Below are 14606 nucleotides of genomic sequence, written 5' to 3'. Positions count from 1 at the left end.
CCACCACTGGAATGATTTACTAGCTGTTTGTTTTTTTTTGTACTTTGCTTCCTGGCATCTATGCTAGTTACAGCTGCAGTGACTGGAACTTGGTTCTGATATAGGAACTGCATGCTAGCTTCCTGAGCAAAGGCCATGTTTGTTTCTGTTTTTGTTTGGTGGGAAGGGGCCAGGAAGACTACGTGAAGACTCCACATTGCTCCTTCAGGGCCCATCCAGAGGAAGAGTCTTCTAGTTATGACTGGCTTTTAAAAGTGGCCAAGTATTATAATTGTACTTCAAACCTCCACTCTCATCATCATGACTCTGAAATGGTTACAGATAAAAGACAAGTTAATATGGTTATGTCTGACAATGCATCTTTATTTACCACAACTGAGCTTGAGGGACGTGGCAACAGTAACTCTATCTGAGCTCTCATCATCTTGCTTTCTTATTTTTTCATTCATTCAGATCAAAGACTTACACTGAAGCTTACGAAGTGCCAGGTTTCTCACCATTTAACACACTCTTCCTTTCTCAACAACAGACGTTGGAACGAGGGGCAGTTTCAGGGGCTTCCCTGAACAGCTCCAAGGAGACCACGCTTCCAAGAAAAACACGGCTGTGCTCTGCATGCCGTTCTGCCCACGCCGTCTTCCCATGCATTTGCTACAGGAGTCAGTCCAAGCAGGGAGATGTGTAATCAGACTGAATAGATTCCTTCCTTTTAAACTGACGGTTGTCGGGCTGGTGTGGGGATGGGTAGGTGTGTGGCACTAACACGGTGATCAACGTTCTGGTGGAAGACGTTCCTCGAGGCATGGTAGAACCACGAGGAACGCCGCCTTCAGAGTCAGTGCCCCAGAAAATATGAGAAGGAAGTATCAGCTGGGTCACAGGGACCTGTCACATTAAAGTACAATAGCTGCATCTGGTGGCAAGAGGAGAAAGGGTCTCTCATGGCTTTGACCATCTGATGGTTTAAATATACTTCGTCTAGTAGCTAAGATGCTCCGAGACTCTTGGTTCTGGAGCCTAGAGCAAAATGAGAGGGAAATACTGTGGAATGCTACATTGAGGCAGGCTGAAGCAGCCACTGAACCCTTAATCACTGGCTTGTTATTTTTCGCATCCTTCCTCAAGGCTAAATACGGTCTCCTGCTGCAAAACCTGAGCTGCGTGGTTGTGGACAACTGCACGGATGTGTCCACAAGGGGAATGGCAGTCGACAGGCGCGTTTAAGCCAACCACCTAAGAGATACTTTCTCACTTCACCTCGCCCTGATCCCAGCCAACCACAGCCGTTGTCGGGCGAAACCCATTCAGCAGATCGGTCCCTGAGGGAGTGTGTAATTTGAACAAATGACACCAGAAACAGAATCAGGACCTTACCCAACCTCTCCTGACCTCTGTCACGGCCCCATTATCTTGTAGGTGTCCTTTCTTCGTTCCAATTCACTTCTGATCGCATCTTTGTCCCTCGTTTATCGGTTTGTTCTCTCTCTTATTGGTCGTCTCCCTCACTCAGCGTATAATAGTTACAATGAAAGCGAGTGCTTGTTAAGGATTTACTAAGAGCACTGTGACATGTGTTAATTCATTCATCCTCACTTCAACCCTTTGACCTTGGTCCTGTCATTGCTTCCACAACCCAGGTAAGGAAACTGAGGACGAGTGGGTGTAAGGATGCTGCCTGAGCTCATGTGGCCAGGACATGGGGGAGCCGGGATTTGAACTCAAGTAGTTCATGCTCTTAAACCAGACTCTGTACTGCCTCTCTGCTTAAACTCATGTGCTTAACTCTCCTGTATTTTAAAAAATATTCCACTCTCGAGCTTCCTTTCCCTTTAGATACTGCCCCAAGTCTTCCCTTTTTCTCAGAGTCAAATTTCTTGAAAGTGTATTTTGAATACATCCTCATTTCCTTACCTTTAAAAAAAATTTTTTTTTGGGTGGGGGGAGGTAATGAGGTTTATTTATTTATTTAACAGGAGGTACTGGGGATTGAACCCAGAACCTCGTGCATGCCAAGCATATGCTCTACCACTGAGCTACAACCTATCCCCTCCTTACCCCTTAATCACCCCAAACCCACTGGCTTTACTTTCTTGGGTTCCACTGGAATGGCTCTCACCAAAGTCACCAATAGCTCTTTGGTTGTTAAACCCAACACTTTCCATTACATTCAGTTTAAACTTTCCCAGATGGAAACTCTCCTCCCTTGCCTTCTATGACACCATTTCCTCCTTCGGCTCTGGCACGGGTGCTTCTAAGCCTCTAGATCTCAGCCTTCCTCTAGTGTCCCTTTGCCCAAGCTTGCTGGGTGACCTCATCTACCACTGACATCCTCAATTCCACATCTCTGTCTGCAGCCAGAACTTGTATGGTGGGTACTGGATCTCAAAAACCTCTTGTTTAATGAACATTACTTCTGGATGTCCCATCAGCCTCTCAATCTTGAAATGTTTAAAGCTGAACTCTTTATGGTCCCCCAAACCATTTCTTCCCCACGTCCCTTATCCCCTGGAAGGACTCCTCTGTTCGCCTGGTTGTCTGAGTCATGCTGATTCACCTCATTCACCTGTACACATGATGGATCTTTAAATCCTGTTGATTCCATGCTCTACAAGCTCTTGGATCTGTTTCTTCTTTTCCCTCTCACTGCCTCCTTGTTCCTCACCTGTCTGGCCAACCAGACGACCTCTCGACGGGCCTTCCCGCCAAGGCCTGGCCTCCCTCTCAGTGCTGCCACAGGCTCTCTCTGAAATCTGATTCTGATGACCCTTTACTGATAAAGCCTTGGTGGCTCCTCACGGCTCCAGGACTAGGCTCCTATTTCCTAGCCCGGGGTTTACTAGCCGTTCATGCTCCAGCCTTTGTCTCGTCCCCAGCTCTGCCCTCACCACCTCCCACCTCCTCATCTCCGAGCCTTTCTCTGGCACTTCTGTCCCCTCTCCTTGCTGTGGGCCCACCCCAATTTTCTTCCCGCTTGCACTTGGCCAATTCCTTTTCTTCAGGACTTCAGCCCTGACTTCCCCTCTTCACCCCACATCCCCACTTCATCTTTCTCTCCATCCCATGCTTCTGCTGTTGCGCATACCAAGCTGTGCTATTTCTTTGCTCCGTCCCTACAACGTGAGCTCCTTGAGGTTAGGAAGCCGTATCTTTCATGTTTGTATGCTTATTAACTCTATCACTTATATCTCACATAGTAGAAGCTCAAAAAACATAAACGTATCAAGTGAATTAATGAAAGTCACTCAAAGGAATATATACGTAATGGAAGAATTTACCATAACAGCAAGGGAAGGTATTATCATTAGGGAGTTTAAACAGCCCCCTTAAAGCCTATACATCCTTTAGCCTAGGCTATTTCCCCGCCACCTGCACACTCAGCCATCGTTTGAGAGATCAAGCCGTAGTCAAGGCACTCCATCCAACCCACGAAGAAAGCCTCGGAAGCACCAGGTCCCCCCCAGATCTGCCCAGCACCACATTGTCACATGTTTGCTCATTGTCGCCCTTGGCCCTCTGAGATAGTTTTGGTAATGCTCACAAAAAGCACCCACACTATGTCTTCTCAGTAAAAGATGCAATGTATATTCTGAAATCAGTGTGCTTTGGGAAGGGGTTCAGCAACGGTTCAGATGCTTTATGGATTCAAATTGTTTCCTTTTTTGAAGTTAAAATGGAATATCACATAATTGGGAGAAACATGGCTGGGGCACTCAGAGGTCACTGACATTCATTTGATGTCTTATTATTTTGTCGTTGTTTTCAGACATCAATAGCTAGATACAGAGGAACAAAGTAAAGCAGAAAATTGAGGTACTTATTCAAATGATGATGGCAAACTCTTCCCTCCCCTACAGTACTCTTAAAACCTCACCTACATTTTGGCCTCCGTAGTACGTATTTACATACACTTCTAGAGCATGGGCTTCGAAGTCTGAGAAACTTGGTCTGAAGTCCTAATTGTCTCTTATTAACTGTGCGACCTTGGGAACGTTACTTAACCTTTCTGAGCCTCCATTTCTTCATCTGTAAAATGGGGAAGAATGTAAGTACTGATGATTAGTGTCAGGATTAAATAAGAGAACAAATACAAAGAAAACACAATATCTGGGGCAGAGTAAGTCACCAGTATATGTTGGTTTTAATATTGCTCTGAGGGAAATAAAATAAATATTTTTGAGGTAGAGGATGCAGACTTTGGCTTATTAAATTGCTTCCACATTTCATTTCCTTGAGACTATGTCTCTGTTGTACATGTTTGTACAACAGTTTGCAATATGTCAATTCATTGGCTACTCAAACTTGGGGTAACAGAGGATAAACATTATTTTGCCATTTTAAAAGAAATTCAGAGAAGCTAAGGGACTGGCCCAAGGGTGCACAGAGCTTGGACACAAACCCATGATTCTGAGTGTTCTCTCATCACCAATGTTGGGTCCTTCTAGTGTCCATAGTGTCTGCCAGTGTCCCCTGATCATTCTTTGTGGGTCTTGGAACAAGAAAAAGAGGCTTTCACTGAGTCAGGCTTGGAGATGAGGCCCTACCTGGGTGAACAGGCTGAGTACCTAAAACTTCACCGCATGACTCCATTGATGAGTTAATGGTGTTTCCAAAAAGATGCCAACAAACGGGAAGGGAGACAATGAGCGTGAGGCTATGAGGTCTCCTTTTTACCTGGTAAAACTCACTCACTTGTGCTCTTTCCTTTTTAGTAGCAGTTTGCCCTTTCTGGATAACTCAATTAACTCAGCAACATTCTTTCCTTTGAGAAAATAATTTTAAAGACATGGAGGAGGGGAACCGCTTCTGTCCTGTGATGCAGTGTTCCAAGGACTGTTTAATGTCTTTTTTTGAACCTCACAGTTCTTTAAGCATAGTGCGCCCTTGATAAAGGTTTATTAATTTGGTCTGTTTAATAATGAAACTGTTTTGTTCCAGTCAAACAATACTTACAGATTTCTGCAGTGAAAAAGTTCAGGTAATTACATGGGCTCATTGTCAGCACACAATGCCTGCATTTCTCCAACGTTAGAAAGATGTCCCGTGAGTTTGTAAATGCATTTGAGATTGTCTCTCTCCCATCCCCAATGGCCTGGACTTTGGACACACAGGTGAGTTCACTAGACTTTATACACACAGGTGTGTGAGGACTTTGTACCCACACAGGGTGAGTGTCAAAGGGGCCCTTGGTAACCTGCACCCCTTCAGGGCGGAAAGAGCTGTGGCGGTCCTGCGGCTGTGTCGCGAGCAGGGTGATGTGTCACAGTTAGGGCAGGCCCCGGGCTTTGGAGGCAGGTGGAAACATTTCTCCACTTGAACCCAGCCTCGCTCAGTGAGCTGCCAGTTTTCTCTTCATAGTGGAAACTCTGTCAAGTCTAGTTTGGGTTTTCTTAGTTTAATCCAATGACTTCTGATAAACCTGATAGTTCCAATTTCTGTGCCCCCTCCCTCAATTCCTGTGTCAAATCCTAAAGCCCAACTGTGATGGTGTCAGGAGGTGGGGCCTTTAGGAGATGCTGAGGCCATGAGGGTGCAGCCCTCAGGAAGGGGACTAGTGCCCTTGGAAAAGAGGCCCCAGAGAGCTCCCTCTCTCTTTCCACCACGTGGAGACATGGTGAAAGGACAGCTGTATAGGAGCCAGGAGGTGGGTTCTTGCCAGTCGCTGAATCTGCTGGTGCTTTGACCTCAGACTTCTTGTCTCCAGAACAGTGAGAAGTTAGTGCCTGCTGTTTACAAACCACCCAGTCTGTGATATTTGGTTACAGCAGCCTGAGCGGACCTCAAAGTTCAGCCCCAGGTCAGGGCTGCTCTCGCAGCTGGATTGCTTCACCACCCTTCCCCCAGCCCTGGTTCTCCCTGGTGCTGTGGGCCCCCCGAGGTGTGCCCCCTCCACCTTCCACCAGCCCCCACTTTGGAGTCGCCTGCTGGTCCGCTGACGCATTTCTCTTTGCCAGTTCCCACAAGCACCCAGACTTTCCTTTAAGGCATCCCTTCACCCCTGGGGACTGAGAAACATTCAGGACTTCTCCAGGCCCACAGGAGCCCAGAGAAACAGGGGCTTTCAGTAGATGCACCTGCTTTTCCCTGACCGCTTCCTCAAATTTGTAAGGTTATTTGCATTGGAAAGGACAAGTGAAAGCGAAGCATAAGGGACTTTTTTCCTCCAAGATCTCCCAAATGCTAAGTCTGGCATTTCATAATACTTGCGCAACAAATTCCCCACCCCCAAGTCCAATTAACCCCAGGGTGATGGTTCTCAAAGTGTGGCCCAGAGACGCTGGTCCCCTATTTTCATTACAATGCTGAGAGGTTATTTGCTTTTCACTGATGGTGCAAAAGCCATGGCTGTAAACTGTGATGGCAATCATAGCCAGTTATTCCCATCATGGATTCTTTACCGCCATGAATCCACAGTTTAAAAAAAAAAAAAAAGAATGAACCATGTCAGTGTTACTTAAGAATGCTCTTGCCGAAGCGATGAAAGAGGTTAACTTAATTTTAACCTTCAAGCACACATCATTGAAACACTCGTGTGACAAAATAGGAAGACGCGCAAGGCGCTTAGCACACTCGCGTACGCTGCACGGTTTTCTCAAGCCAGAGCGCTGTGTGATTGAGTTGCTTAACTAGTTGTTTTATTAGTCGAACGCCACTTTTACCTTCTGAAAGACTGAATAACAGATCAACTGTGGTTTTCCGGATTTGAGTATCTGGCAGACACTTTCTTGAAAAGAAATAAAGTAAGCCTGTCACTTCAAGGAAACCAACTAGCATCATCTGTTGCTAAAGACACAATCCAAGCTTTCAAGCCCTGGACCCATCACTCACTAGCAAACTCTTTAACTCTCTGAGGTCTTACTTGAAAAGTAAGACTGGCGATCGTATGCCACAGAGAGGATACAAGCATTAAATAAGGTAACATCACAAAGCAGTTTTATACGATGCCTGGTGTGCGCTGTGCTCAATAAACGTTGGTTTCTATTATTGCTCCATCAAGTGAAAACAATCAGATTTGCTTTTCATTTGTAATTTGACCAAATACGTGAGTCAGTTCCACCCAAAATGTTCAACCTGATCTCCAAGGAAATACTCTCTAAAAATTAGATTTATTCATATTTCTTTAGTAATAGGGCAACTATGAAATGACAACAGGGCTCTGCTGAAATAATGACAGGCGTTGAGATACTGGGTTTTAAGCAAAAATTCTCATTTCTCTAGTCTTCCTCCAGGAAATAAATAGGACTAGTTGTGCGGTGGTTAAAAAACACACAAAACAACACAGACTATTTTACGAGTACCTCCCAAAGCCTACTCCCTAAACGTAGCTTATCAGCACCAACACCAGGGCACACAAGGCCACCTGTGTCCCTGCGCTACTGAAAGCAACAGCCCTTGAATGATGTCTTCATCATGATGCCGTCAGCACCACACCTCACCTGTAAAGGGAGAAGATTTTCCAAACTGAAGCACTTCTACTAGGGCCTTGGATAAGAATTAATGGGAATTCAGGTTCTGTTACATTGTGGGTGCAGTGCCAACTGGTACCTGCCGAGGCCCTGCGGCCCCAAACTTCCAGCCCTTGGGTGTCTGCCTGCCTGCCTCTCTTTGGAAGATAAGCTCCTGATGGGTATTCACCTTAGCAAAGTTAGCAACCCTGGGAAATGGCTAACTTTACCGCAGCTCAGGCGGACTTGTCACAGCCCACTTTCCTCCTTATCGGAGCCGTAAATCCCACTACCTCCCTTGTGCTAGCACATGTCTCCATCTTACTGGAGTGGTAAGTCCACTATCCTCCATACACCAAAGCCCCTTACCTCACTTACAGCCAATCAGAGGGCTGCCCCCCCACCCCTCTGTGTTCGCAGCCCCTTCCCCAGCAGAACACCCTGCACGTCCCACACTGGGTGGGCACGCAGGCACCTCTTGCCTGTGTGGCCTGCTGTTGCCTGGAGCGGCATAACTATTAAACTTTCCCTTTGTTCTTAAACTTCTCTTGGTTTCTGGTAAATTCTTTTTTACCACCCACAACACCGGCCTGCCACGTGTCCCCCAATGTTGGGGATAGGCAGGCCACGAAAAGCAGAGAAGGGAAAAAGAAACCAAAATAGATTGGATAATAGCAAGATCATGATCAAAAGATTTAAAAGAAGAAAGAAGGAAGGAGATGTGCCAGAAAAGGTGAAACACTGTAGGAGCCTGTTAGTGGGCTGTAATGAGGCTCTTTAAGATATTTTTACTTTTTCCAAATAATTTTCTGTTTTCAGCAATGATTGAGTCCCAATCTTATACATCAGTCCAGTTCTTAGATCTTGTTTGTGAACAATTACAGAGCCTTTTTCAGTCCTTTTGATCACCAGGCCCTCTCCTGTGAGACCCTTTCTCTGTCCTTTGGAAGGCATTTCTCTATAGACAGCTAGTGAGCTGCCTTCTTCATGAACGAAGGAGTAGTAACAGTCGCACGACATTCAGAAAGCTACCTAGGGCCAGCCTTGTCACTTTCCCCTTTGGTCCAGACGATTCATTTTCCTGGAACGTATTTTCCCACTCAGACGGCAGACAGTGCTATTACTTGCCCCCACTTAAAACCATATTGTAAATGAGCAAGAAATAGCACCAGCTTGGGGGTGGGCAGAAGCTGTCGCTGCTTGCTCTCAGGGAGAAGGTGGCAGGCACGTGGAGTAACAAGCATCTGATCAGGCTCATAATCAACCTGACAGCCATCCTGCCAGAAGCAGCCACAGCAGCGGCAACCTGCCTGTCAGCTCCGGTTCAGGAGTTCCGACTGCTATTCCAGTTGTTATGGAAACTGACCACACTGCTTCCCAAAGAAGTCATTATTCCAACAAATAATTGTTGTTCTAGTCATTACGGGGTATCTTTGTGAGAGATGCAGACACAGGGATGGAGGAGCGCAGGGGAGGAAGGCTAGAGATTAGAGAGACCTCACAGAGAGCTAGAGCTGGACACTGACCGTGGGGCATGATTAGCTAGCGGAGAAGACATTTCAGGTGAGAGGACTGGCAAGTGCCAGGAGAGTTCAAGAGAGAAAAACAGTGCAGGTGGAGTTGAGGCTGAAGATGCACATGGGGGTGTGGTGGAAAGGGGGAAGACACACTGAGGCCAGGACCGAGAGAGCTCTGAAGGCCAGTCGAAGGACTTTGGAGCTGTCAGTGGACAAAAGGGAACCAGGATACTTTAAAAAAGGGAAAGAATGCTTTAGGAATATTAATTTTATCTTAAGACTAACAGCGAGGATGTCAACCTAGCTTCTGGCTATACTACAACCGTACTTGGTAGCTATCAAGACAATAATTTGCAAAGTGAAAAATTTAGCCGTCTTCTCATACAGACAAAACCACATTTGTTTGACTGAAATCAACTGACTGTTGAAGCTCATCAAAACTGTTATGGGTGTGTCTCTGACATCACGAGTATTTTTATGAGCTTCAAATTGACCTGCAATAATACAGCCTCAAAATATCATTCTGCCATCTGCCAAGAAAGAACAGCTGACCCTTGAGTAACATAGGGGTGGTTGTGCTAACCCTCCCTGCAAAGGAAAACCCGCAAATGACTTATAGTCAGCTCTCCAGATACTCAGTTCATGTGTATCCATGATTCCGCATCTGGGGATTCACCAATCAGACAGTGCGGTACTGTCGTAATTACTGTTGAAAAAAATCCACGTTATCAGTGGACCTGCGCAGTTCAAACCCATGTTGTTCAAGGCTTGACTGTTTATAACTAAAGCCTTAATTTTCAAGCAGAATCCAATAAATAGCCTGAAGAAGAAAAATCATTTTTCCCCTTGTTGCAGAGTCTTTGTACCTTCTACTGCCCACACAGGAAGCTGAAATCTTTTTTACTACAATAGTGACTGACCAACAAGTTGAAATACAGGAGAGTTTGGCTGATAGAAGGAAAACCTTTACTCAGAGCAGCAGTGCTTAGTGGGGTCTGTGGACCCTTGCAGGGGCGGGTCTTACGGTTTGTGTGATGGCAAAGATTTTACACTGTGCTAGTTCACCTTCTGAAGGGCACAGGACTTAGTAACTGGGTGAGCCGAGATCTCTGGAGAGGTCTGGCTGGATAGCAGCAGTTTTTGAAAATACACTTCAAAATTCGACTATGAGTAAATCTGAAATGACATTTTTGCTAGAGACAATAACAACCACCACAAAACATGCTGTACTGTTTTCAAAGGCTTTTTTTTTGTGGGGGGGGACTACACTATTAAAAACACAGATTTCTAAGTGATAATAAAGGTCCATTCTTTGGATTCCTGAACTTCCTGTTTTAAAGAGTCTCCCTGTCCCGAATTTGGCCCCTAAGATAAAAGCTGGACAGAAAGTGTAATTTATTGTGTTTGTAACTTATCTAGATGCCAAGATAACCGATTGCAGTCTGTGTGGGAAGGGGAACTTTCTTTGAAGTTATGACGATGAGTTTCTCTTCAGTAAAGAGTGGTCATAATGACTTTTACTTTCTGAAAGAACGTAAAATAAAAGTGTGGCTGTAGTCCCTCCAGTTCCCAAGGCTAAGGTCAGCTAGAGACGAGGGGCTCAGGAGCGGATCTCAGGCTGCCCTCCAGAATTCTCACTGCCTAAGACACGCTGTTCCCTTTGGCTGGAATTCGCCCTCCTCTCACCTCCCACTAACCCTTCAGTCACCCATCCCTTCCTGTAGCTCCCTGCTTAAACATCACTTCCTCAGGCTTCCCTGAGCGCCCATTTTCACCCTGAATACTCCACCCAGGTGTTCTCTGTTTCAGCTCTCTGTTTCCTTCCTAAGGCTTTTCATCTGATTTGTTCTCCTTTCCCTGCTCGTGGCCCAGCGTGGGTCCAATACTCAGTCAGTATTTGGGGGATGACTGAGTGTGGGAGGCGGTCTAGGGTGGCAGCCCACATGACTCGGGGGTGAGTGGGGAGAGTCCTGGAGTGGGGACTCACAGCCCTGGACCCTGGTCTCCTCTCTGCTAGTTGCCTGAACAACCTTGATCGAACCCCCTAAATTCTCTGCAACTCAGTTCCCTCATCTGTCAATGAGGGAGATTTACTGAGAGATTTCCAAGCAAGCATCCTGCCTTCAGGGTGCGAGATTCTAGCTATATCTGATTACAATTCTCGGCTGCTGATAACCATTCTTTTTCAGACTCATTGAGGAGGTGTGGACTTTTCCATTATTTCTATATATAAATAGATAGATTTCTGAAAAATGTACAGGCAGCCGTATTAACTTTTCTATAGACTTGAATGATTAGAGGGAAAAGCGCTAAGTTTTGGGAGGTGCTCTGACAATATTTTGTCCTAATCTGTGTAATTTTAACTGCTGTACAACTAGTCCCGTTTATTCCCACAAGGAAAACTAGAACTTTGGCTCTCAAACTCATTAGCTCTGCGACGAGGTCCTTAACCTTCTGAGGCTCAGTCTTCCTGTCTGTGTAATAGCCATGTAACAGGGAAGGACCACCAACCTACGGGGTTGGCCAAGGAGGTAACCTGGAATATAACAGGTGTTCAAATGAATTTTGTCCCACAATTCATTTTCCAATGAGTTTCACCGTCCTAGGGCATAAAGCAAATGAGCTTGTTTTTGCTGTTAGCTGTATGGAACGCAGGCTATGGTTTCTGAGGTATATTTGAATATGCGGTCACGGACGTATTTAGGGAGGAATGGGTCATTGTTCAAACAGAAGAAGTGTTAGATTTTAACAGGCTCCCTTCTACCCGTGAGACTGTAACGCATTTTGTTTTATAGAGCTGAACTCAGGAGGAGTTTGACATTCCTCGGAGTCCTGCTTTGTGCTGGAAAGATACAAAGCCAAAACTGATATAAAACTGTATCAATGAACAAGCTGGAAGCCTCGGGGGTGTTAATCTTGACTACAAAAGGGGCAAGACTTCAAAACAGGCTGAGAAATGAAAAGTCTTTTTTCTCTACCAAGTTGTTATTATTAGCAATTACGTTAAAAAATTTGAGGGCTGTTACTCACCGATTATGAAAATAATTTTACACTTTCTCAAATCTTCTGTGAAACCTTTAAAATAAGAATAATTTAAGTTATTGGCAAGAAATACTGTATTGAAATCTTGGTTTTGTAATACATTGTATATATACTACAGATGTCATACATAATAGACATAGTACAGATGGCATAGAGATCAAATAAAAGTCACAAAGGTGGGGAGTGAGGGCTGAATTTTGGGAACAACTGCTTTAGGGCAAAGGAATGATCAGGAGTTTTTGGCAAAGTGGGAAACTCTGTAGAGGATGTGGAACCCTAAAAGATTTCCAGTTGTCACTTGGTGTAGTAGGTAGCCATGAGGGCTGGGGCAGTCCGTTTATACACACAATGTTACATTTTTGCAGGAATCCACTATTGGCTGAGTGAAAGGCCCAACTCTACCGGAGAGAGAGAGAGAGGGAGAGGGAGAGAGAGAGAGAGAGAGAGAGAGAGAGAGAGAGAGAGAGAGAGAGAGAATGGGGCATGAAGAAATGAGTTGGGGATAGAACGGGAAGGAGACAAGGGAGAAAGAGCTGGAAACAGAGGAAAGAAGTGAATTTGAAGGTTTGGAAACATTTGATTTTCACACTAAAGGATGATTTTTAAAATTGTTCTTTTATATCAAACAGATGCTTCAATCTCTTTTACAAAGTAGCCCATGGTAAGTGAAAAACTATTTTATCTGGAGCTTTCTATTAAGAGCAGCTCCATTGAAGCTCTTAACATGTGGGACCAAATGGTCATCTCACGTTCTCTAGACTTTCAGTTTCCTTTTATGAAGCTGAGCAACTTTTAATCTATCTGCAATCTAGGAAAGTGGTTGTGGTTATTACTACTATTATTATTATTAGCATGATTGTATTTTACTCCTGTTTTAAAAAATTGTTATTTTAAAATTAATGATGGTACAGTCATATAATGTGGTCACTACAAATTAAGTTTATAGAGAGTTTTTAATGACATGGGAACATACTAATGATAGGCACAGAATATGGGAGATAATATCTGTATATACACATGTATTCTCAACTATGTAAAAATAGGTATATAGGCAAATACGCTGGAATAAAATATACCAGAATGTTAACCATGATTATCTAGAGGTCATGAGATTTTAGATGGTTCTTATTTTCCACCTTAAAATCTTTTTCACATGAATGCATGTTAATTTTATAACCAGGAAAAAAGGAAACTTTATTCGACAATCAATCAATCCCTATCCAGTTGGGACCGAGTTGATTATTTGCACTTGGCTCAGGTTTATGTGCCTTTTCGCTCTGAATCAGCATGATGTCATTTGGTGACCGTGATTTGCACATACTACTATTGCCGTTATCATAAAATGACACTTTATCTGCCACCTCATGCTCATGGATCAGTGCAGGATTACAGCTAGGGTTATTCAGAAAGCACATACACTTACTTGTATGTGCTCACAGTTAATATAAACATATTTCCAAGGACCATAATTATAACTACATTTATTACAGAGTGGAAATGTTAGATGGTATTTTTCCTGGGGCAATTGTGAACCTTATCTTTTTTAGACAACCTCAAATTCATGTAAGTTTATCTATTTTCAGTTCCATGTGTAGCTAATTATCTTGGATTTTAAAGTTTGGACAAGACTTAAAATGACAAAACTATAAAGCAGTATAATTCGGATGTTTCTTATGTTGCATCCCAATGGCTCACTGCAGAATAGTAACCACTACGCAGGAAAAAAGACTTCTGGGTTCCAATAAATGTGAAGAATGCTGAATCACAGTTAGTCAGCTCTCTTTACCGCAGGACATGTGGGAGCCCTGCTGTGCGAATATACATGTGAATCTTCCAAAGGGGATTGAGTGTTGTGTTTTCCAAACGTATTTACCACAGTATCCTGTCTTCACTGAGCATCTTGGGGGTCATGTTCTCTGGGCAGTGAGGAAGTGCATCTCTTAGTAAGGCATCTCTTTGGTTCTTTACGTGGACCAAGAGGGGAGAGAGCCAAAGAGCCCATCTTATTCATGTTCCCTGGCTAAGGGAAAAGTACATACTGTTGGTAGTTTATCTCTTAGTTGGTGTTTAATAAAAAAGACAAGCTCAGAGCTACTAAAATGACAACTCTGGTCTGATCAGTAAAGGAAACTCACCTCCCATGGTGTCCTCTCCAAATACATTTAACTGGTCATCACCCTGTTTATAGAAAAATCAAACTATTAGATGATAACGCCAACAGGTATTGCTCTCAACTTCTTGCCAACATTAACATACTTAACCTTCCAAACAACTCTCTGTAGGAGGCACCATTATTACCCACCTTTTACGGATGAAAACCATGCTGAGTTTGAGAAGCTAGTTGCCTGAGGTCACATAGCAGTGAGGGACAAAGCCCAGATTTAAACCTGGGCTGTCTGTCCCTGGAGTTCATGCTCTTTGCAGCTTGTGCAATATCCTGCCTTTTTTTCTGGCCGCGTAACTATCTGTGGTCAGAAAAGCTGATTTAAAGAAGACAAAACCCTTCAGTACTTGAAGCTCACTGATAGGTGTAGTCACAGCTGTTTTACTAACAGCTCCATGATTTGGCAAACTTTCTGTAAAGGGCCAGAGAGTGAACATTTTC

At 44.2% G+C, this 14606-nt stretch overlaps 1 protein-coding gene across 2 annotated transcripts in view; it reads right to left on the bottom strand.

Annotated features, from left to right (window-relative positions):
- The window catches only part of AK5 (adenylate kinase 5), a 213613-nt gene that overhangs the window by 46806 nt on the left and 152201 nt on the right, over positions 1-14606 (bottom strand). For both annotated transcript variants that reach the window (XM_032494623.1, XM_032494624.1), the window contains exons 9-10: positions 14137-14179; positions 11990-12034 (exon numbers count right to left, since the gene is read on the bottom strand). In XM_032494623.1, the coding sequence (XP_032350514.1) occupies positions 11990-12034; positions 14137-14179 (88 nt within the window). The remainder of the gene's footprint in view (positions 1-11989; positions 12035-14136; positions 14180-14606) is intronic.

This window comes from Camelus ferus, chromosome 13 (genome assembly GCF_009834535.1).
Source record: "Camelus ferus isolate YT-003-E chromosome 13, BCGSAC_Cfer_1.0, whole genome shotgun sequence".
In the NCBI taxonomy this organism is placed as follows: domain Eukaryota; kingdom Metazoa; phylum Chordata; class Mammalia; order Artiodactyla; family Camelidae; genus Camelus; species Camelus ferus.
The sequence above is the reverse complement of the archived record's forward strand: the minus strand, read 5'-3'. Positions and strand labels throughout refer to the sequence as shown.